Source organism: Strix aluco, chromosome 16, assembly GCF_031877795.1.
Source record: "Strix aluco isolate bStrAlu1 chromosome 16, bStrAlu1.hap1, whole genome shotgun sequence".
Lineage (NCBI taxonomy): Eukaryota > Metazoa > Chordata > Aves > Strigiformes > Strigidae > Strix > Strix aluco.
The window spans coordinates 12,244,262-12,269,131 of NC_133946.1; the positions used below are offsets into that span (position 1 = coordinate 12,244,262).

Sequence of the window (24,870 nt, forward strand, 5' to 3'; positions counted from 1 at the left end):
GACAAGTTGCAACTATGAGCGAGCTTGTATTTGCTTTTAAGGAAGTTAAGTCACTTACAGACTCAGCATAATTTTAACCTTATTTAAACCTGTGCAAAGTAATAATGTATTTTTAGTAAAGAGCTGAGCAACAGCTAGTGAGTGTCCTTAACAACTAAATGGCTGGTAACACAACATACTGCCAGAGGAAAGCAAAGCAATTCCAGGCTTTTCTATCAGAAATCAGAACTACAAGAGTACTATCAAATAAAAATGAAACATATTATTGTCTGACTGCAGCTCATCAGGAGTATCATTTACAAGGATGCCTGGAAAAAAACAGGGTGACATGAAACAGTGAGAACATAAGAATAAATTAGAACTGAGTAAGTATTCCTCAGTGGTGAGGAATAACGACAAAAAAGGCAAGACAGACCTGTTCATGCCTGTGAAAGGGTCAGAACTCCACTCCCTCCAAGCAGGACAGGCAGCCTGAAAGAAACCCTAATGAGACATTAGGGCCCTGCGTAAGGGTTTACACTGAACCCCCAAGTTACGTCAACAGGACAAACTCACATTGTTGTTTACTGATCTACTGCAGACACATTCCAGCTGTCCACTGAAACAATAAGCCAGGAAAAAAAAAAAAAAAAAAAAAAAAAGAGTTTTGTATTCTTAAGAGAGTTTGGCGCTGACTTTTGGGGAGGCTCCAGGAAAGCCAAGCAGAACAAGGATTGCTAAAGCCAAAGGAAATCTCTGATTAGCTGGAAACAGTTTGATCAATATTAAAAACTTGTTTGCAAAGCAAATGCCCTACTCCAACAGAAGACAGATCCTGACACCTCTGAATTCTAGTCCCGCTTCAAGCTCACTTGGCCTCTAGAGACAAAACATTTTTAAAAAAAAAAAAAAATACGTTCCTCATCCTTCTCTCATCTAAAATGATTTTTTAAAGCTACCTGATGAGTATCTGATGGTACTTGCACAATCCTTTCAAAATACAGAGCACCAAAGGTTACCAAGATGTCAGCAAGAAGGACCTGTCTGAAAATGAACAACCGGGGACTCTAATTGGAATCTAAATCTGAAACGTAGCCGGCTGTCTGACAGCGCAGGACAGTTACCTCTCATGCTTTAGTATCTCTACATTTGCTCCCGGTTTCAAATCATGCTGTTGCCTGAGGAGATGACTGCAGGAAGTGGATTGAGTAACTGAGGAAAGGATGAGTGGAGCTCCTTCTTGGCACTCAACCTTGATTTGCAGTGGTGTAAGTACACACACAATGGCTCTGTTAATAGTGCCAGGTTTACTGCTCTTGCTGATCTCAAAATATTTTACTTCTATGACTTCTCAGAAATGCAGAAGCTGAATTGTAAGAGGCAGGGGAAAATTCTATTTACTGAAGGATGAAAATATGGTAAAAAATAGCATGCTTTATTTGGAAGTACCGACAGCATGTCTGTCTAGAAAGAACAATCCTCAGCTTGCTGCCACTACACTAAGTTGTGCATGAAGTTTCAGTTTATAGCAAAAAAATCATTCAAAGCACTTATCATTCAAGGTAAAAAGTATTTCAAAAGATTAAACAAGATGATTTCACCCCACAATCTGTAGGTTCTAACACTAACAGCTGGTATGCAACTCCAGCGAGTCACATCAAGTCCAGCAGAGCAGAGACTAAACATCAGAAGCACCAACTCCTGATCGTTTGATCTAAACAAGAACTCTGACTTCTTATCAACTCATTTAAGAACTCTTCACTGTGGTGTCTAACCTAGGCCAACACTAACTGGAGGTTAGATAACAAGATGAAGGATTCTTATAATAATTTTTCCTCAACCTAGAAATCTCATTAAATAGCACAATGATTTGATTTCACAAAAATGAAGACCATCTCCTGTAGTCAGCAAGAACCCTAAAGAACACAACAAAGGATTTTGTATCCATGTTAAACTGGTATTTAGTAACTAGAGGTCTAAGTTACTTACCTGAAAGAGGATAAAGATGAGGAAGAGCTCATACACCACGCTGACACACAGCCAAAACCTCCAGTAAGCTACAGAAACGGACAAACGGGATGTTAGCAAGCGTCTCAGCAAAAGAGCAGCCCATTATTCATTTTACTGTAATATAACTACACAGTTCAAGAAGAGATACTCCACCAAGAAATTATAAAGGCCAGCATTCAGGTAAAGTGTTCACCATCCTTCCTGAAGAGCACAACCAGAAAGGCTCTTTAACTGCCAGACAGGCTGCCACGTAAATCTGCCCGAATCGCTCAGACACTGACCTGGGTTGGTGAGAACAGAGCAGGACCCACAAGAGCTGTTCAACCCAGTGAACTAAACATTGAAGAATTCGAGGCAGTGACACGTGCCACCTGCAATGCTCTCCAGAAGTCCATGGAAGAGAACTATACTCTTCCCGAACTAACCCAGTTTTTCTCTCCATGATCTCATGTAACCTGACCTGCCCAGCTTTGGTTTTCCTTGTCTGGGAAAGGCACTTCGCCAACTTCTGCCTGTGTGCTGCTAAAACAGACAAGACCAGGACCAGCAGGAGGAACCACTGCTTTCACTTTTGTAAGCCCACCTTTGCCCCTGAAGACAAGGTTGTTTCCTCAAGGGGCAGATAGCATTTCAAAACGCGAAAGATATTTGCACTTTCACTAGGAATTAAATTTTAAAAAAAAGTACGAAAGGTTTAGCAGGTACTAGATGCAAGACCTATGAGATCATCCAAAACTCTTCATAATAAGAGAAATATCATGCAAAACTCAGCTACTGCAGAGTCTGCAGTCGCTCTTCACGCTCCCAAGGTGTGTGATTACAGATCTTCTCACACTGAAGCAACACCTGAATCTCAAGGGTACACAAATTAAAGTACTTAGACGCTTCCAGCTCCACCACTGCCACCTCAGTTGTCCTGAAGGGCTCAGTCCCCAGGGCTCTCTGAGCATCCTGGGTACAAGCTCTGTGCTCCACAGGCTGCACTCACACCTTTAATTCTTCCTACTCCACCCAGAGACTGGTTTGGCCTTCGTTCCGTAAAGGGATTTCTGGGCTCTGAAATCTCAGCCAGCGTTTCTGTTAACTCCTCTACAAGAGGAAGCTGGTTAATGCAGAGCCAGTATGTGCAGAGGCAGAGTGCTCCAGCATTTCTTCCTAACCACATCTAAAAAACTGCACAAGGTAATTCAGCAAAACTTGACTCAAGTGGATATTTAAATCTCTCGGTAACGTCACACACCAATCACTCCGGAATGATGTTAATTGACTTTCCTTCAGGTGTTTCCTGTTTATCCTTATAAAACAGAGCTCTCCTGCCACAGTTCCATCTAGGTGATACTTAGAATTGGACTGGGGCGAAGAGGAATCGAGACAGTCACTCATATGGGTGAGTGGAGACAGCAAGCGATTCACCTGCATGAACATGGTTTGCCATGAAGTGAAAAAACCAAGAACCTTCAGGCCTGACCTGGGCATTTATCTCTTAACTCCAAGGCAACTTAGGTATGTTCATGCTTAAAAGCAGGACTATGACATAAATAATGCAAGAACTAAACAAACTCCAGGCTTGCAAACATACTTGCTTATCAGCTCAGAACCTGGAATCAAGTAGCCATGGTGCTGCAGAGCTTCCTGCAGGCTTGTTTGCTCCCTGAAACAGATATAAATGCTGTCTTTGCCTAATTCAGTCTCAAGCAGAAAAAAAATTAAAAAAAAAAATCTACATTTTTAAAAGAGTCTCGAACAGCCTGCTTCTGATACCATCATTAAAATAGACTGAAATGTGAGAAGGTGTGACTCTTTGTCAGCAAAACCACTAAATGGATTTCATTGAAATGTCCTACTTTACACTTCCAGGAAAAAAAAAAAAAAAGGGAAAAAAAAAGGCAAGTGTGGCCTGGATAACAGGACCTTCAGAGCTCTGTAACAGCTTTCACTGGAAATTTGGAACTTTTAAGATTTTTACTTAAAGTCTATGAACATAATTGTCATTCCTTAATTATGCGATACCATGAAGTGTCTTCTTAGGGGTCAGTCATTAAAAAAAACTCAAGCAAACCTCTAAATACACATTACGAGGTGGTTTTGCCCCCTGGTCTCCTTGAGAGAAGGAAAAGCAGAGTTCAGCCTGCCTTCTCCTTGGTGAGGCAACAACCAGTGCCTCTCCTACAGCTGTCCTTACACAAAAGTTGTAGAAACCATTACTTGAGACTTCTCTCCTTCCTTCAGATTTGATTTAACTTTCAAATCCCCCAGCAAATGTCAGTTGGAAGGACCAACTGAGAGCACGTGTGCACCCTCTTGTCATCCTGGAATGCAGCTTAGGAAAAATAAGGAAGCAAAACACCCTCCCCTGGTCAGAGGATTATCTGGAAGAGAGGAATCTCTCCCCAAACTGGCACCACTGTGCTGCCGAAAAATACTTCAGCCTTTTGAATGCAAGTCTGTGGGATAGAAACACAGTGGTGACTTTTTTTTTTTAAGGGATTAAAAAAATTGGTTTGTTTGATAAGGTGTTTTCTATGCTTTCCTATAATGACTGCATACCTTCAAGAGTAAACATTATGTTCAAGCCAGAAGAACTAACCTTTCATTAACACACTTCTCCCACAAGAACTGAGCATTGTTTCCTTCAAACACCACCTTCAGACTAGGAGCCTTAAAAATGCTGAGTTTCTTCTGACCTATAAAGCCTGGTGTGACAGATTTTACACTACTCAGACATAAACATGGCAGACTAGTTCTGAAACTGATGCACGTACAGTTCAGAAAGCAGAAAAACCTAAATCCTTATCTGAGCTTTTCCTTTCCTATAGGCATAGGGGTCTGGCAACAGATAATTTGCAGCTGCTGAAGAGGCTCAGCAAGACTTCATAATGAAAAAACAAGATCTGGTTATAATTTAGTGCGCTTTCTCCCTGGCTGACAAATACCCAAGAGGTTTTGAAGACTACTTTATATCTGTACATGTACACCAGAGACAAGATGTTTTCAAAGCTGTACAAACATTGTGTTCTCTCTCTTCCTGGACCGGCCTCAGCTTTAGCTATAAAGTTATTTTTGGCATACCTCTAATATTTGTTTTCCTTAAATGCACTTGTCACCATGAACCTCCCTCAAATTAGGACTATCTTTCCAATTAAGTAGGCTCCAACTGATCATTTACATACCTGATAGCTTTGTGATGACTATGCTCAAACACTAAACAGTTGCCATTGTAGGGAGACCTGAGAACAGCAGATGAACACTTAAGCGAGCGGTGCCTGACTGCATGCACAACCAGCCACTTACCCCTATTCACCAACAGAGGTTGGAGTTTGACCTACGCCGCCTGAAAGGCTAAATGAGTAAAGAAAAAAAAAATTCTCAGGAAAGCAGACTTATATTAAGAGGGGAGACTAAAAGCAGAACTTGTTGCTTTAGCAAAATATGTTTGCTTTAGCAAAACCAGCAGCAAGTTGACATAGGCGAGTTGTGCATAAATAAATCAGGTGGATAAACGCTGAGTAAGAAGAGTTAAACAGAACAACAACATTAGGCACAAAAACCAGACAAAAAAAAAAAAAATAACACATCTCTGAGCTGGTCATAAATAGGTACACACGTACCGAATAACAGGGCTCCAGAAATGACCCGACAGAAGCAGGACACGGAACCTCACTGCTTTTAAGGCACAGCTTGAAGAGTTCATGTAACAGATCTGCTGTGGCCGCGGGTGACCGCAGTGCCCTGCCTGACCCAGAGGCTCTCTTCTGCCCTATAAATGGCAGCAGCGCGCAGCAGCGGCCTGCGCTGCCAGTTCCTTTGGGATGAGATCTTCCTCCCGGAACAGCCGCGCGAGGCTGTCAGCGACTGGGCTGCCTGGTGGGAACCCCCCGCTACACCCCTCTGGAGTGGGAGAGCCGGCGCCCAATCTCCCGGGGCCGCAATGCCACACACTCCAACGCTGGCCAGAGCCTTCCCCGCGGAGGGCTGTGGGGAAGGGCCACCACCCTCCCGGGGACGGGCACCCACAGGGCTTGTTGTGATTGGGGGACTATCCGCTGTCCTAGTGAGCTGCTACAACCCCAAAAACCACCCTTCAGAAGATCATCCCATCAAACAAGCGAGAGGAAAGGTGGCGTTGAGCCGAAAGACCACATGAATACACTCCGTATGTGAAGTGATTGAATAGACCGGAGCTTCTTCGATCGCCCTGTTCGTGGATGATTTGATTCTGCTGAAAGATACCCAACTTCAGTCCAGTAACTGCTGTTTCCAAGACAGGAGCAGACAGAGGTGGTAGACGTTGGCTCAGTCTACACTAGAAGTTCGCTGTAGAGATCTCTGACCTTTGGACTTTCCCCATCCACTTTGTACTACTTCGATCTAGGGAATAAAAATGACTTCCATCCCAGACAAAACCACTGGATGTTCCCAAACTGAAAGCACCCAACTATCGCTGGTGTCCTTAAAAGGAGTAATTTGTCTTACAGGAGGAACCCAAATTAACTGTAACAGAAAGAAAAGACTAAAAACTGCCATTTAATAAGACCTCAGAAATGCAGACTTCTGAATAAAGCCCTAAGTTTGCAGAGGTGTGCTGTGGGCACTGCTCTGGAACAACGTCTGCTTTGATCAAGGTTTTTAACTTGTCTACTGTTTCTCATATAGAATAGCATTCCTAAACTGGAAAGTTAAATTTCTGGCATAAGAAATACTTATAGCTTTATCTGACTGTAGGAGAGCCTAATGCTTTCAGGAATATTATGTAAGCCTATATAAATTCCCTTAATTCTTTCTCAATGATTCACATCTAAAAATAGATAAAAACCCCAAAGATATTAAAATATTTTCATACTTCACCTGAGATAACACTACATGTGCTGTGCTTTCAAATGCTTTCAGGACTTACAGTCTTACTAGAAATCCTTAAAATCATAATCAAGGGCTTCTAATCAACCAGCTGTTGTGGATGACGGACACAGGGCTCCAGCACCCGGACACACGGCCAGAAGGGCAGCCCATTGCAGAAAGGAGGAGGGGAAAAAAGAGGGGGGATAAACAAGGGAAGTGAAGGTTTCAAGAATGTGGCAGCTCACACAAAGCTTTTTACTAACAACAGGAAGCCAAAACAGGGAGATCCAAGAAAAAAAAAAATCCTATGCTACACACAGATTGAAAGCACAGAAGGATGGCTATGCTGTCTGGAGGCTGGGTGGAACTGGGAGGCTATGTGATAAGTGTGTAGTGTTAGTGAACCCGTATTATTATTTAAATTATGACTTACCTGCTCTACAATAACACAAATATTTATGTTCACCATAAGCCATGCAATTTATCAGAAATATGCAAGTGACTTAAGCAACATAGATTACCTGGATGAGGTCTTGAAAATGGTCCATCTTTAGCTTGTGTAACTCCAAAACATAAGAAAACCAAAATACTGGCAACAATACCTCTGAAAGGGAAAAACAGACAAACTGTTTATATTGCTTCATCTTCCTAATGAAATTGTAAATTATATTTTTTGATGTAAAAAATGTCTGGTCTTTGTTTCTTAACTACTGAACATGTCAATCAAATAGATGCCTTTTGGAGATGATAGTTCAGGGAAGCAGGTATAAATTCCTATTCTTTTAAGCGTGGTTTCATGACAGACTGCCTCAAACCCCAAAGTTTACCCATCCATCCTTCTCCCCCCCTCCCCACAAACCGCATGCTTCCATTCCCTCCATTTTGCTGCCCCTGACTGGTGTCCGGCCAGGCTGGTGAGGAGCCTCATCTGGCCCAGAACTCACCCAGCAAAACCAGAACAAATCAGCAGCTCCTTGATGCACGCGATGAGCCTCAGCCTGCAGACTGCCATGAGGGGCACAGTAAGTCAAATGCTTCCCTACGTCTTTGAGAAGCTTTTATGCCCACTTTGTCAGAAAGACGCTTAAAATTTAGCAGCAAGAAAGCTCTCAAGTTAGAGGGCTTCTCATTGCTCTAGTAAAATTTCAATGAAATTTTAAAATGAACTGTTGAACCTGTCACCACTCCAAAAAATTTCCTTATTCAACTAAAGACAAGGAGGAGCTTGTAAGACCAAACTGGCCCTGGTGCTATTTCAAAAGCTGGAGCTGTAATATCGACCCTAACAGAACATAACAGAGGCATTAAAGAAAAACAATTATCAGCCCATGGGCCAAAGTATACCGAAGACCCACAAGCCCATGGCAACCCCCTAAGCCCAGACCTGCAGAGTCTTCTCTCCCCCACAGCAAGGTGAGCCCTGAGTCAGGACCACCAGAGCCACCTGCCCAGGGGCAGCACTCGTGCGCCTCGCAGGGTGAGATGGGGCAAGGCCTGACCAGCTGAAAACCAACCCAGGAAAAAACAGCTCTGCTCAGCTCTGTCGGGGAGGAACACAGCAGCCCCCCGGCAAGGCCAAGCGTCAGCTGAAGCCAGTGTGGAAGGGCAGGCAAAGGCTCCGGGAGGAGATCCCTACTGATCAAACAGCAAAGCAAGCAAGCAACATTGACTGGAAACCCACTAATTACATGCAGTGTGGTTTTCAGTAAAGTTCTGTTTAGCAAGTAAAAGAAAAAATGAGAAAATGCAAATACTCATGTCCGAATGCCTGACCCTCACCGTCAGGAACACCAACCCTTCCGCACACAGAACAGACCCCGAGAGACTGAGATGTGAGGTAGGTGGGTGAGGTCTGGCATTTAATTTCAAAGTACCTAACATCAACTTAAAATCTCAGGAGAATTTTAAATAACTGAAATTTTAAACATGTCACGTGCATAAAACAGCATTTCTTTTCCAGGAGTCACCTCTTGTTTTCCATGAAGACAAGCCCCATGGTTTCTACTTGGGCATATTCCTTTAGTCTTAATGGATGAAATGCTATAAAGCGATCCAAAAATGCTCTTTTTTCTACATCTGAGCTCCCAATAGATCCCTCATGCTTTCTCATATTACCTGCTTAAGAGCTGGCTGAAGAGATAGATAATTGGGAAATCCCTCACTGCACTGCAGGGCAAGCATAGGCCATGTCTGCAGTCCATGATGCAAGCCTTGACCGTAAACAGAATGGCTCTGCAGGAGCCAGAGAAAACATCCAATAATTTTTGAGAGAATTTTATTGAGAAAATGTTAAGATACCAGAAGCAACAGTATCCATACTTCAAACATATCAAAATTTCTTTCAAAAATCGAAAACCAACGGATTCATGAAAACTATTTTGCAACGTTCACCTCTGACTATAAAAAGTTTGTGCTTCCTGAAAGTAAAAATGGGGTTTACTTAACAGATGTAACTCAGTTGTTTCTCTTGCTTTATGGCGTTGGGAAGCACAGCAGAACTAGCTACTGAATGAAACAGCAAATAGACAGTTCCATCATCATTTTCAAAGATGAAGACGCTAAAAGTTTTCAGCTGATCTCAAATAATGAGAATATTCTGCATTTTGAGTCACTAGTCCGTATTTGGAAATACCAGGACTACAAACTTACCTTTCCACAGAACAGCTGTGTTCTGTACCATGGAACAATGCACATCTCTCCGCTCACTACCATTATGCTCAGCCCTGGACCAAGATGGCCACGATCACTGTTTTAGGTCTTGTGGGGGTAATTTTCCTGAAGCTGGAGATGACCTGAATCTAAAACACCGCAGGAACTTACAGTTATGTTCCTTTTTCTAAAATCCACTCTCAGCCAAACAGCAGATGCAGCAGCTGTGCTGAAAATAAGCTGGAGTTTCAGCTATATTATTTCACTTCAAGCTCACCATGGGAAATTTTGAAGAAAATCACAAATTTGCATAATAACCATGCCAGCTCCATTACTTTTTTTTTTTCCCCTGCAGTAACTAAATTTCTCCCTTTAACATCATCACAGTGCCTCCTTCGAAACTTTCAAAGCCTCACCAGCAGCTTGGCCTGCTGGCTTGCCATGGCTTGAGGCAAGAACTTCAACAGGATTTGAGGGGGGGGTTCCCCAAACCACCCCTGCAGGCAGCCCGGATGGACACACAGCTCAGGTATTTTCTTGAGCTAATGTATTTTCTTGAGTAGCAGATCAGGAAGACACTAAACAGCAAAGCCTGCCTACAAAAGTAATTTCAGCACTTAACCAAATCAGAAAGGGAGAACATGGCAACAGTTTTGTTAGTACAAACAAGCTCTTGTCTGTGTTATTTTAAGTCGATTCAGACACAAGACAATGAAGCTTGTCTACGAGTATCTGTGTACGGTCCTTTGTTCCGGGGTTTTCACGAGACAGCTCCCACTGCCGGGCCCCTCCCTGGCTGTATCTGCGGTGGCATGACTGGCACAGTCCCCTCCGCAGCACCACACACCCAAGAACTGGCAGAAGCTCCAGCCTCCTCATTCCCTTTTTTTCCTTGGGGGTGTTCAGCGACAGGAGTTGGAGATCATCAACTTCAAATCCACATACAGCTGTTTGTCACCAAGCTGAGCAGTGCTCAGTTATTGCCAAAAACTAGGGTAGAAAGGCATCTTAGAGGAGAGACTGTTTCATGGCTTGACATTCAATGTACAACCCTGATTCATACAAGATTTTTTAAACCTGAATATGTTTTTTATATGGAAAAAATATTAACTTTTTTCCAAGAACCCCTGCTCAGCATTCAAAGTATTTGGAAGATGTGGATTTCTTCCACAGCCATTGTATGCAAAGGAGGTCACTGAATATTTATGTAGCTACCCTCAGAGCTGGAGCTCAGTCCTGCCGGGGATGGGCTGTTTCAGGGCTGCTTTGAATGCTGTAGGAACAGCGTGAATCAAAAGTCTCACTGAGCAGACAGGCTTTGCAGTGCAGCATCTCTTCGGCTCACAAAGTAAATTTTCAACTGTCTTTACAACAGAGGCGATTTGATCACATGTATCACCTCATCACATCAACATCTGTGTGGATGATCCTAATGAACTTTGACTAGATTTGCATATAAATCATTTCTATAAATCTTATCTTAAAAAATTAAAATGAATTCTTCCTTTAATTGCCCTAACGTGTTGCAGGAAGGGAAATGGCACTCAAATGTCTGCATATAAACAGATGCAGATACAAATCATCACTACAGATACCCCACCTCATCATCTCATCGGTTCATGCTCTAATTCGGTTTTTGCCCATCCTTTCTGTCCATTAATCCAGCCACTCACCCTCCCCTCAGCTGCTCCACCAAGGGACTGGATGAAGCACTTTTACAGAGGAGACAATGGGAGCCTCAGACCCCTTCCTATAGCTTTAGCTAATCCAGGAAGCACAGCCAGGGCAGCTAGCGCAGCAGTTTGTGTACTCTGCTTCAATTTCATGTTCTGCCCTAAGCACCTAATGCAGTTCGCAGGCACTCTGGCATCTGTCAGCAAGAGCCAGAAAACAAAGGAGGTCCAAGTGTTTGCAAGAGTGGGTTCAGATTTGCACCTAAGGACCAAAACACTGCTCCACTGTCATTGTGCAGCACTTGGAAGTAAGAAAGCGTGACAGCTAGAGACACTGCTCCTTGGTACTAAAACTCCTTCTGTTCATTAAGCAGGAGAGTGTTCCCATGAAATATCTGCGCACAGTGACAGCTTCACACAGGCCAAAATTTTAGATCAAAACACACAACAGCTCTACATGAAGACTGAAAAATATCTCAGGGTAGGATAAGGTATTTTAAGTTACAGAAGCAAAACAAAAAACCAAAAAAATCTGTGAAAGTTGGGGATATGGATATACTTATGCATATTGTGACCATCTTACTCCTGCTCTGAAATGGCTCTTTTGTTCAAACATAAACTCAAAGAGCCACAGAAAACCAGTCAGGCACAATGAGAGGTAAGGGAGCAGCAGGCGCACGGATGCTAAAGGAGGTAAGAACAATGGCTGGGACGTGAATTGAGCTGGAATCCTTCATGCTTCATGGTGCTAACCCTGGCACAGCACTTACCTCAAAGAGCTTCGAAAAGAGATTTCATTGAGATAGGAGTTCACTGAAAATTGACTCAGCACAAGGAGTGTGCTGACCACCGGAGACACTTCCATCCGCGCTGCAAATCGGGGCCAAGGCAACAGAGGTGAAGCTTAGGGAAAGCCCACAGGACTCGAGCGTTATGTCTGCATTGATCTTTAGCTTGGAAAAAGTAACGATTTGGCCAAGTTAACTATTGTCTTGGAATTCAGTACGTAGCTTGAATGACTGGGGCAGCGTGAGTGTGAACACAGATGTACCCTTCAAAACCAATAACAGAAACCAGTATTGGGAAGACCGTACACAATTCTCAGGATGCCGCTTTTCAAGTATTTTTGCATCTAGATATTGCAGGCAGTATTCCACAATCAGAGACGCAGAAGTGATCAAAGAACATCTGCTACTCATTGCCTGGTATGATGCTGTTAAATGGATTTTAACAACTGGGCACATTATTCCCTGCACTGAATACACAGAAAGCAACTTCTATTTCATGAAAGAAAGGTTAATCTGCTGATTAATCTTCTCTGGTTTTGTTTTTATTAAAGCAGTAAAGGCTCTAATCTCAATAATAAGATATTCCACTGAGTCACCTTAGATCTGTATTACTCCCTAACGATGTGTCATCACTTCTCTTTCAGCTCTTCCCCTTCTTTATTCTGAACAGTCACTCCAGAGAATGTCGCGCCGCCATCCCTTCCCTAGACTCCCTCATTAGAACTGGGAATAAACCAGCATTTGTTCACAGCAAAGCCTTGCAGAAATCCCCCCAGCTCCAGCCAGGGCACTGTGTGCCAACTTGTCCCACTGCACTCCCACGCATCAAGATACAACCGCTCAGCTCGGCACACGCGTGAGCCTGAATTACATGAGCTGCACCTATTGTGCAACTGATGGAGAAACAACCACGACTATCTCAGGAAATGCCCTAATTCCTGCACCTCCATGACAATGAATACTACATCCTGAGTCACTTTCAAAAATTAAACAAAAAAAATAAATAGGAAGAAACCCTGTAATAGCAAGAGGAAAACACAGCCTTATATTTAAGAAACCAGACTGGCAGAAACCAGAATTATTTCCATGCTTACAGCAAGGATGCTTTGCAGTCTGTAAGCACCCCCTGAATTTTTAAAATATACTTAGATTTTTAAAAGACCACTTTTCTTCCCCCTTTTTGTTCCCCACTTTATTTCTTTAAAAAGAGAAGAAATTCAACTACAATTAATCAGCCTAAATTATGGTAGAAATGGACCACATATGTAAGGCTTCTCATTCTTATTTTCCAAGAGTTTCCCTTTGGGCTACAGCTCTCATGTTAATTTTCAACAACAAAAAAATGTCTGTATAGAAATCTTGAACATAATTTTACAAAAAGCAATCAGAAAAATTTAGTCACAGCTCACAGTTTAGAAAGTTAGGTTATTTTAAGACGCAGAATCATTGCCAAAGAAACACCGCCAGCACTCTGAGGCTTTAGAAAGTTTCATATTTTGTTTTAAATCACACATGCCCGGCAGCCACCAGGTCTGACAGTGAGTGACACTAAACTGATTAGAAATTAAATTCAAGGACCAGCATCAAAGGAGCTTATAGACTTATGCTTGGTTTTGTCACTTTCCAAGGGTTCGGGCATTTAAGCAAGTTAATGCAAAGGTCATTTGAGGTAGTTTATCCACAAGGTAAAAGCCTGCGTGGTGGTTTGTGCATAGGGCTACCTTTCCTAATAGACACCTTGTAGAACCTCTTTCTCAAATATTTACCTCTTTGTATTGTAGGCTGTATCTTGCGGTGTTTCCTCAAGCAAGGTTACGTAGCCCAGCGCACACGTGAGGATGAACAAGACTGTTAAGGTATGAGCTCTCCTAAAATTTAGAACAGAGAAAATTGACATCAGAAAGCAGAAACACTTATACCTTCGCCTGTCAGCAAAGACCAAGTCCAATACTTAGAGAGCGGTCAATAATACTAAAGAGGTTTGATGTATCGTACAGCACAGAAAACAGAATTTACAAGGGCACTAAATGCAGTTCCCAGTCCGCTGGGCACCAGCACGCAACAAGCCCACCACAAGAACTGCTCTTGCTCATTTTCCCCCCAGTGCTTTGAGTTAAGGAAGATTTGGACAAACACTTGCCAAGTGAACAAGTGCAACTTGAAAAAAATTAGCACCAGCTGTGCTAACTCTTCGATCTAAAAGCCTCCGGGTTTCTCTCCTGGTTTGTCAGGTACATACTCGATGGTGCTTGCACAGCTCTGTTCTAAAGCCTGTTAATAAAAACTGCAGCAGATTGAACAGACTCTTAGAGAAGGGAATTCACTCCAGACGCGGGAATTACACCTTACAAGAAAAACTAGCGATTAAAAATATAAATCTCTGAATGAGACCAGTTGCAAGTGTAAGAATTACAAAGCTGCCTCTAGATGCCCCATTCCCAGCAAGTCTTACATAAGTTTCATTCCACCTTAGCTCTCTCAAGCAGGTACAGGCTGTCGGCTAGAGGCTTGCACCCGCAGAACTACCCACAGCCATCTCCAGACAAGGGGTTTCTGCTGGCACAGCCGCGTCGGCAAAGCTCCCCAGTAAAGCCTGGTGGTTGTGCTGCGCTGGGAACAGGGGCTGCTGTAACATCCCAGTACAGGCAGAGCCTTGCCAGTGTACCTGCCGTCACAAGATCTCGCTTTCCCCCCCGTGAGAGTCCATTTGCTCACAGTGATTTGGTAAAGCACTACATGTGACAGAAGAGAGAGCTAAGTACACACGGCCAGAGCCAGGAGTTAAGAAGAGAACATACATGCAGCTAGCTGATACACACACACGTACACCTACTGACTACAACACGTATAATATTCTTACATTGCACTGTCCGCCTTTTGTTTAATTTAAAATTTAAAATTCCTTTCCTGATGAGAAGCCATTTATTATTTTCAGTGGAACGTTTATCTGACCTCAGCTTGGAAGCACGGGAAGTCTGGCCTTCTAAGATCAAATCATAAAGACACGAGTCCTGTTTTAGAGTCCACAACATCTTTTAAAACAAACAATTAAAATAACGCAGGTATAAAGCATCAAGCTTAGAGACCAGAAACACTGGGCATGAAAATGACCATATGTGAAAAGTATTTGTACATACCGGCTCTTTTTACATTTTCTTTTTATATTCTATTGTAATAGAAGTTAGCGTTACATTTCCATTTTATGCCAAAAGACTGAAGTTTGTATATATTCAAGTTGTATGGTCCACGATAAACCAGAGATCCCCAAGGATTTCTAAGAAGTCCACTTGCTTACCTTTAAACATCAGTAATCTACCTAAAATTGCTCTGAAACTTAAGGCAAGCATTATTTTGAACTACAGTTTCATCCTAATCCAAACCACAGCCACTTCTCACAGCATCCTTTTAATCCCACTGGAAAACACATGCAATACCTCATAAGCAGATGCAATCCTCTTCTGCCGCTGCTGAAAAGGTGTTCAGCATTTAACACTATCCTTCCTCACAGTCCAGAGGACACAGACTAACCAGCTCCAGAAAAAAAAAAAAGAGAAGGATCCACGAGTATTTTCAAAAATAGGAATCAACATGTCAAAAAAGTACGCGAAGGCTTCGCCAGAGCAAGCTTCCTGCTCAACAGATGCATCTTCCCTCTGACTTGCCTCCCAGGATGCCAAACACCAGGTGATTCACACACCCCATACGGAACATCCATTTAACAGCCATGTGACACGGTGCCTATTTTGTAACCTCCTGTAGTTTAAAACACTAAATACAGACTTCTCAAAGGAGGTGGTACAGAGGGGACTGAATTAAATGCTCTAATTCACTTAAATCAGACCATGGTCTCATCTGCTGCATTTATATATGTACATAATTAATACAAAAACAACCTATATTTTAATCACAGAAAAAGGTCGCATTAACTGCAAGGCTATGCATTAGATTTTACGCCTTGTTTTACTGTTTACCTTTTCAAAACTAATATCTAAGAAGCTACTCAAATGCTGTCTTCCATCTTACTGTGTCACTGTCATGACACCTGTATGAAGTCAATTACTTTTTCAATGCGTTGAGTGTCATGTAAGCTGCCAAAAAAATCAATTAGCACATCTTCATTTAGATAAACACATCTAGAAACTCATCTACTAGAACAACGATGGTCTACTTTCATTCATCCCTGGGGGCAGTTGGTAGCCAAGCCCACGGTCAGCGTTTGAGAGCTTCATGCGCCCTGCTGTCGGTTTATTCTTGGTGCCACAACCACCAACTTGAAATTCAACAAGCTCCCCTGTTTAATGAGAAGGAAGCTAGATATCTCATCATTTCTCTTTTAGCTCAGTTTTCATTCCCAGCTGAAGCCAGATTCTCTTGTAGCAAGTTTTCAAGATGCTTAGCCACGTAAATGTATTTTCAGTCTAGCATGAAATCCAGAAGCCAGGATGAAAGACCTTCTCGATCAGTTTGTCTTCTGGAAGGAGCAAGTTGGCAGCTCTGACCAGAAAATGACAAGTAGTGACAAAGTGATGGCAGAGCATCATGCAAACCTACCTGCCAGAGGAAAAATTAAAAAAGCAAGCAAACGTAGATTCACACCATATCTTTCCACAGCTAGAGAGTTAAAAGAACAAAACAGAAATCCACTCTCCTATGGAACAAGACAAAATGTAAAGTGTTTACAGCAGCAAGAAAAATGAACAGCATACAGAAGTACTTGTGTGAGTGAAGTCAGGATTAATTAACTGCATAAAGAGGGATTACTTTAGTCTCCGCGTACACTTTAAAATAATACGGCAAGAGGAAGACAAGGCAGCTAAGAACATCCCCAGCAAGGTAAGCATGACAGGAATTATGCAGAAAGGTTTATGCCCTAGCCTGGGGAGGCTGGAAAGAGCCAAGCTAAGCAGGGCAGTACCTTCCCCTTGGAGCCGTACAGGAGTTGGGACAATACACCAGAAGCAAGGGGGGTACAGACTACAGCCAATTCTAGGAGGTTTACGTCCAAAAATCAGAGAAAGCAGTGCCTAAAGGTATATGCATACAAAAATATGTAAGGCCAGGAAGGTCAAGGAGAATTTGCAACAAACTCTGCACTACTGAAAAGCTGGAACATTAAGCAGCTTACTTTTCTGCATTTTTCTGACTTTCTGTATCCCACACCTAGCTCTTTCCCCACTGAAACACTGGGGCCCTTAAGTTAAATAATTCAGGTTTGGGTTTTATAAAAATCCAAAGCAGTGGGGGCTTTTCCAGGCAAGGGTAAAATTAAGCTCAACTCTTAACTTCTCTTTTCATCCATCCTTCTGTCACATTTAGAAACTGTAGGTTTTTCAAGGAAATTACTATCAGAGCTCTTCTTTTCCAAATAAAGTGTATGACAAAAATGACCTAAGGAAATTGTTTAAGTACCTCGGGGGGGGGGGGGGGGGGGGGGGCAGAGGTTCGGACAGATCCGCTCCCTGGACGTAAGGGAGGGAGGGAGGGAGGGAGGAATACCCCAGCGACTACCCCAGCAGAGCCGGCAGTCGATAACCTCGCTCAATCTCCAGCACAAACTAAAATCAGTTTATGGGGCCGCACCCTTATTATCCATTGCTCTGCATAGGTGTTCTTGTTTGTCATAAATGATGCAATAACTACATTAAAAACAATAACAATCATTGAGAACATGCAAAGGATTTATTTATTAATCTTTTTGTCAGTTCTCTAAGTGAAATAAAATTACAAACAACAGCCAGTACCATTTGCCTCTTTGCTTTAAAAAGTTAAACCAGTAGGTACTGCTAGAGAAAGAATGTGTCAACAAAAACAACTAGTCCCATCTTAGCCTACCATCAACTCTGTCACAAAAAAGTATTTTTTGTCTTTATTCCAAATAATGGTAAAGTCACAAAAGCATTTCTGAAAGAGATTTTAAAAGATGAACGAATGTCAAAGCTCTCTACCCTCCATATACCAACACATCATCTGACACATGCTGGAAATTCTAAGGAAATACGATAAATAGACAGTACAACAAATCTATTACTTCAACAGCACTTTAGCATTTAAGTTATTGTGAAGAATAAGATACGGAAAAATACAACAAAAAATTAATAACAATTTAAAACTGACCAACATTTTGACATTCAAAATCAAAATCATAATTGACAGGGAAACAATCCTGTTTGGATACAGAGAGGTTTTTGAAACCTTCAACAAAAATTCAACATTCGTCCTAATCTTGATAATATGTCCAAAACTACAGAGACGAAACCGAGATGTTCACGTTGCACAGGGCCAAAGCAAGCGGTCAGGCCTCAGCGTTTCAAAAATAAGAGGTTAACTGCCGGTTTGTGACATGAGAGATCTCTCTCATCCACCTAGATCACAAAAAAATTATCAGCAGCAACCAAACCAAAGTATGCACTTTGTATGTGACACTGCCTGAAATCTCCAGGCATCTACATCTGTAACGCGACAGAAACGTGGCTGGTGGGCTTAAGCTGTAGGCTGCGCTTTAGTCTGTTAAACTCTCAGAGATAATAAAAAAGTGCCTATTCTTAGACCAGTAGCAAGTCTTCAGCACATCTATAAAGGTACACAACGCTGATTAAATTTCTGTACATACTTGTGACACTCCAAAATAGTAACGTTCATTTTCCTTGCCATAAGTTGGTGCCTCGCATAAAACGATCACTCAGTAAGAGAAGTACAATAACAGGTACCTCCACAGAGAAACCAGAACAATGGATTAAAGAGAAAGCTTCGGCAAATTAGTCATTTTCCTTTGAATGAGAAGAGAGAAAAGACAAAGTTTCCATTCATCAGTTCTACAGAGGTCACAAGTTAAAGTGCCCAAAACGATCTATTTTAAATATTGAACATTTTTACATGTTTAAACCTATTAATCTTTATTTCAGGTTTTAGTTTAAAACAGTTCCACTGAGACAGCACAACTTTGCATTACAGGTAACATGCTTTAAGCAGGTCTTTTTTAAAAAATGGCAATAAACAGGAGGGGGAGGAAGGTGCCCTTATGCCAAACTTAACTCTGTAAAAGCACAGAGTTAATTCTGGGGGCTGATGATTTGTTTTGTAAACTGCTGCAGAACTCAAGTGGTCTGACAGCTCTGAGGAGCCAGGGTTCGGACACCAGCACAGAAGAAGCCGTCCGCAGGGAGCTCCAGCCATCCCCAAGCACGCTCAGACACAACCTCTGCACAGGGTACACCAGTACAAGGAGAGCCATTTCCCCATGGTGGAACTAATCCTGCGTGCTCCTGGCACGCTGAGCCTGGGATTCCACCACATCCTGAAGACTGGCTCTACTGCCCATGGCAGTGGGGGCCGGCCTTTGCACTGCCCCTGAAGAGCAGCTCCAGGCTGACTCCCACCACCCCCCCATCCTCCTTCAGACTTCTGGAGCGCGTTTACAAACAAGAAACAGATACAGAGAATTAATACGAGGCCTAAAGCCCAGGTGGGGCTTTAATTCTCACGGGGTCTCTGCGTAAAGTCATTTCTTCCACGCTTGTAGCTCACTCGAAGGCACTACGTGACCCCTCCCTTTCAGGACAGGGTAACGACACCCGCATCCGCCAGGAGCGTGAACGCACCCGGCCGACTAACAGGGCTCGGCGGCATTGCACAACTCCTCCGGGATGTTCTAGCAACCGGACACTGCCAGGGCTCAAAAAGCACCGGCTGGGTGACACATCGGCAGCCTGATGCAAGATTTCTCTGCTCAAGTTAAGCAGCATGCTCCAACTTGGGCAATTCTGACCAGTAGAGAATCGGAAGAGCGGATCAGCAAATACAGAACCTCACCAGGGCCCGCGTGAAAGAGGCAAGCTTTTATAGCATGGAAAGAAATCCAGCAAATGTTTCCAACAAGTTTGAGGAATGTTGCCTTGGAAGTGCTGCAGCCAGCCCTCGGGAGGGCACAGAAAAAAGTTCCTGCCAATTTGCAGATCTTCTGTCTCCCTAATCTCTCCTGCAGATAAATCACCATCTCTTCCTCCAGACTGCCTTAGAAAATCTCATGCTGCTGTAAGGTTCATTTTTTAGAAGTAAGAACAATGTGCAAGGAATGGCTAAGTAATACTTTGAACACCCATCCTCTATTTCCAAAAATGGCTGCTTGCACACACATATCCTCATTTCTGCAGAAATATCGCTGTGCTGGCCATCACAAAAGATTCCTCACAATGCTGGGTAAAACAAGAGAAACGTCCAGGCAGAGACATCTCCAGGCTACCTCTTCCTTAGCTGCAATTTCTACACTTTTTGCACCAAACAGTCTGAAACAATTCCTACAAAAGCTGTATTAGCCCATAGAGCCTTCTACCCAGCATTTCCCTTTTTTTTCTTTTTCCTTTTCTTTCTCCCTTTCTTTTTCCTTTTCTTTTTTATTTAATTAAACTTCCTGAGCTTCACAGATCCCTGCTGCCACACCATGACCTTAGTAACTAACATCATATCCACATGATGGCAATATAGAATTATTTAGTGTGAGAGATAAAAACCATCAATAACCGGAGGACATTACAGTTAATTAGATTCAAATTAAAGTAAGGCTTAGTAAAAGCAATTAACCCATAGAGTCACAACGTAATGTGGTGGCAAAGACATATCTGACATCTCCCAACGTCTTCAAATCAAGACTGGATGCCTTCCTGGAAGATATGCTTTAGTTAAATACAAGCTATGAAATATATACAGAAATGAGGGATAACACAGAAATTTTAGGAGAGAACCATACACACTATCTAACCAGATGATCCCAAACTGGTAATCCAAGACCAGGCTGGGCTGGCACGAAAACACGCAACACCCCACCACCTTCCGCTGCCTTTCACTGGCTGCTAGGAGGAAAAGGAACGTTTCCTCTTCTCTTCAAAAAAGTTGCTGCACACCATTTATTATTTTATTTAGTGGATATAAATGGATTTACTATTTCACTGAGCTTTTTTGCTCCCCCCAGAAAGACACGCAGCTCCAAGTATCTTTAGGCATCTGTTGGGGTTACTGCTCACAGGTAGCAAATCCCCAGCTTCCACCGGATTCACCTTTTCACACACAAAACCAAGTCCCAGTGGCAAAAACCTGTAAGACACAGCACTCACTCTTCCACTGGTCACAGAAACAAAGCCACAGGGATGTTATAGAAAGCTCTGTGTGGGCGTATTTAAAAAAAACCCAAACAAAACGAGTGTTTTTTCCATGCTAGCTCAGTAAAAATATCAGATTTATTGTGCTTCACACGATACAAAAAATACAAGTCAACATCTCAGGCACAAAGAGGTCCTTTGTCTGCATTCAGAAAGCTAATTCTGTAAGCAGACGGGCAAGAAACAATCAAAGGTACTGGAAACAGCAGTGAACGTGTTTGCCTAGAACAGCACTTGCCAGGCAGGCCTGATATTTCCAGCTCTCTGCTAGTAGTAATAGATGTTTTGAAATCAGTTCAGGGATAAAAGATACAGAGACCGCCAATCTGTTTCATAAAGCTTCTTCCGATTTAGTTCTTTGACATTTCCCGATGACAAAGAGCTGTCAAGGCACTGATTGAGCAGGTTCCCACAAGGTAATTAAAGTACAGTATTTTCCAGTTACAAGAATAAAATATTATACAGCATGTAACTCGTTTTTCGAAGTTTTAAAAAGATTTTAAAAGAGCAGGCAGACAGCTGGAAAGTATTACCTCTCCCAAGGATCACACTGATAGCGGTAAGGTTACCTTTGCAAACTGAACTACCTCTAGAATGATTTCTGACTGTGTCTACAAGTGCCAAATCCCCTGAATTTTTCCCAACTGAGCAGGCCGTGTGGGTAACCTTATCGCCGAGCTTCTGAACTTCCAAGAGAAAAGGTACTTTCCATACTTTTCCACACAGGCAAAGGCAGAGGGCACCTACTCTCTTAAATTTCCATTTTCTGTGACCAGCTCCATAATACACAGCATGAGAAGAGTACCAAGGGTCACAGGAGGAAAACTGTTCCTCTGTATAACCTTTATTCTCCGCCGCTGTAAGAACTGAGTCATTACCAAAGAATACACTAACACACTCGACACTGTCATACACAGGTCAAAAGTAACAGCAGGAAAACCCCTGAAACTTTCACAAGTATTTCAACTCCTGGCTGCCAGCGCAAGCGACACACACTACTAGGAAAATAAAATAAAATAAATAGGTAAGTTAAGGAACAATTTGACAACACAGTTGTCCGCACTGCCCACCTGGAAGGGACTAGCCGACACAGGGGAAGCTCCTTGAAGAATGGTTGCACATTTGGGCTTTACCCCAACAAGAGGAAAAAGGTGCAACAAGGGGAGATTAAACAATAAAAACAGCATTAGGTGGTTTTAAGGCACCACAAGACACAGGGCAAGAGCCACCTTAACTAGATAGTAAGAAATTGAGAGTTTTACCCATTTTCCATTTATAAGGCGGCACTACTCCGCAGACCTCGGCAGGATCGTTAGTCACTCACTCACTCAGCCTACATGTGGCAACGCTACCGTGCTCGCCAAGAACGGTCCCCTTGCCCTCAGGACGACGACAGCCCTCGGCTACACTCGTGTACGTTGGGCGTTGCAGAGGCCACCCTGCAATCCAGCGGCATCGAAGTGTTTCTCTGCAGTTCGTACTGGCATAAGTATCACCTAGAATCAGCAGCTTCATCAAGATCAACACCCCCCACTTCACTGCTGCCCAGATTGGCAGGGTGAGAGCCAAGCACCCTCCCCCTTCTGCTCCTTAATGTCAAACTCGAGCCAAATCATATCACCCTCAGCTCATATTCCAAACGAGGGACTTCCAACGTCAGCTTGGTTTCCTTAATCACAAAGCATTTAACACACCGGGAAAAACTATGGACATACACACACGCGTGCTGAAGTGGATTTCTGGAACGACTCCAGCAAACACAGGATTTAGGAGCACTTTTCTAGGTACAAACACATCTCTTCCTGCAAGGACTGAATTTCACAAAGAACTGCTTTGCCCACTGGCCTGACACCAGCAGTCATGGCTTTTGCATCGATTCTCTGGACTGAGCGTGCTGCAAAACCATACGAAATACCTGACCAGCAGAACTTAGGTGTAAGAGCTTGTATTTTCTAGCACGATTACAGGCAAGGATGTGGGCAGAAAAGGCCTCTTCCAGGACTGAGGGAAGGAGATGTGGAGCTCATATAACTGATAAAACAACCGGAATCAAGCATGAGAGCTCACCCACCAGTGCGGGCTCCTGAAGCGCCAGGAGCACCCCCAAAGCACTCGAGCTGAGCCAAGCCGAGCCGAGCCACCTTGGTTAGGGGTACAGCTGGCTGGAGGGTTTATCGCCAAGACTGGGAAAGGAGATGTCACGGCCAAAAGCCAGTCCTAAATCGCTGTTAAATCCCCAGGAAACAGTAATTAACAGCGCCACAATCCCAGGAACAACATCTTGAGACACAGCCTACGGTTTCTCAATTCTAGCACCGGTATCTGTTGCAGCGAGGCCAGAGCAACGCGAACCGCGGGTACCGCGCGGTAAGTCGGCGTTTTCCCTGCCGGAGCCCCACGCGCGGTGACCCATCGCCTCGGCACCTCCGCGGAGCCGCGCTGAGGAGCGGCGCATCCCGCCACAGGCAGCGCCGCGGCAGGCAGAGCCCCGCGGGGAACCGGGAACCACAGCTCGGTTGCGGCGGCCTGCTGGCCACGGAGCGGCGAGGGGCCGGGGCGGGAAGGGGCCTGGCCGGGCCTCGGCGGGAGCGGGCGGCGGCTCTCACCAGAAGAAGGTGTTGGTGCCGTCGTCGTAGACCTCGGACTCGGTGCTGCGGCGCAGGCCGGGGCCGTCCCTCTCGGCGCCGGGCGGCGGGGGCCGCTCTGCCGCCGCGGCGGGGGCGCCGCCGTTGGGCTGCGGGGGCTGCTGCTCCTCCAGGGCGGCCTTGCCCAGGGCCCCGCCGGGGCCCCGCCGCTCGCCGCGCCTCATGGCGAGAACGGCCGCGGAACGGCCCCACGCTCCCGCCGCTCCGCCGGGCTCGGGAGGGGGGTGAAGGGGAGGGGGGGTGAGGCGGGGCGGGGCGGGGCACGTCCCCGACGCGACCCCACGTCGGCGCGGAGCGGCCGCGCAGGCGCAGAGCGCTCCCGAGGGAAGGGCGGGGGCGGGGCCGAGCGGGGCGTCTCCCGTTGCTGTGGCAACGCAACCGGCCGCTTCCCGCTGCGGCCGCCGCTCCCTCACGGAGGGACCCCCGCCGCCGCCTTTCTCTCACGGGACAGAGCCCCTCCGCCTCCGCTCCCTCACGGAGGGACCCTCGCCGCCCTCCTGTTGCCCCCCGCTGGCGGGAGCCCCGCCGCCGCCGGTCACAGCTCCCTCACTGAGCAGACGCGGCCACCTCCCGCCGCGGTCTGGGCCCCTCCGTGCCGGAGCTGTGTCCTCCCCCGGCCTCGCCCGGCTCCAGGCTCTCCCCCCGCGCCTGCCGTGGCTGCCTCGGGTAAGAACCGAGGCTGAGGTGCAGGCCCCGGCCCGAGGGGGAGGACCCACAGCACGGCCGGTGCCCGCGGCCCAGGCCGGGGCGCTGACTTCGAGACACAACACGCTTCCAGACCTGTTCCGCTCAACACCAGCACAGCCGAAAAACTTCAGCAGTCCCTGCGCGGCAGGATGGGGTTTCCATAACGCTGCAGGGTGGGAGGAGGGAAGCGCGGCTGGGTGAAAGCGCACCAGGAATTTACGCTGACAGTTGAGGCGCCTGTTTCGCCACAGCCCGGGAGGGAGCAGCCCCAGCCCTGCTGTCAGGAGCTCCCATGCGATCTTTGGTGCGTGTGCCTCGAGATGTGAAACCTGGAAATGTCTTTGTTGGAGCTGGCAGGTATTTGCTTAGTCTGAGGAAAAAAAAAAAAAAAAGAGGAGCATGGTGTTTCCTCTTTCCAAAAAAATATGAAGAAGGGGGAAAAAATGAAGAA

The 24,870-nt window shown here is 44.7% G+C and overlaps 1 protein-coding gene across 5 annotated transcripts in view; it reads right to left on the bottom strand.

Annotated features, from left to right (window-relative positions):
• Positions 1-23,942, bottom strand: part of PTDSS2 (phosphatidylserine synthase 2) — a 42,777-nt gene extending 18,835 nt beyond the window's left edge. Inside the window, exons 1-4 of one of the 5 annotated variants that reach the window (XM_074842539.1) lie at positions 23,694-23,942; positions 13,702-13,803; positions 7,347-7,429; positions 1,969-2,036 (exon numbers count right to left, since the gene is read on the bottom strand). In XM_074842539.1, coding sequence (XP_074698640.1) covers positions 1,969-2,036; positions 7,347-7,429; positions 13,702-13,803; positions 23,694-23,896 — 456 coding nt within the window. In that variant the 5' untranslated portion in view covers positions 23,897-23,942. Of the gene's footprint in view, positions 1-1,968; positions 2,037-7,346; positions 7,430-13,701; positions 13,804-14,387; positions 14,544-15,369; positions 15,516-22,349; positions 22,600-23,693 lie in introns of those variants that run through there. The other 4 variants (XM_074842541.1, XM_074842542.1, XM_074842540.1 and 1 more) reach the window with 4 other exon arrangements.
• Between the last annotated feature and the right edge of the window lie 928 nt (positions 23,943-24,870).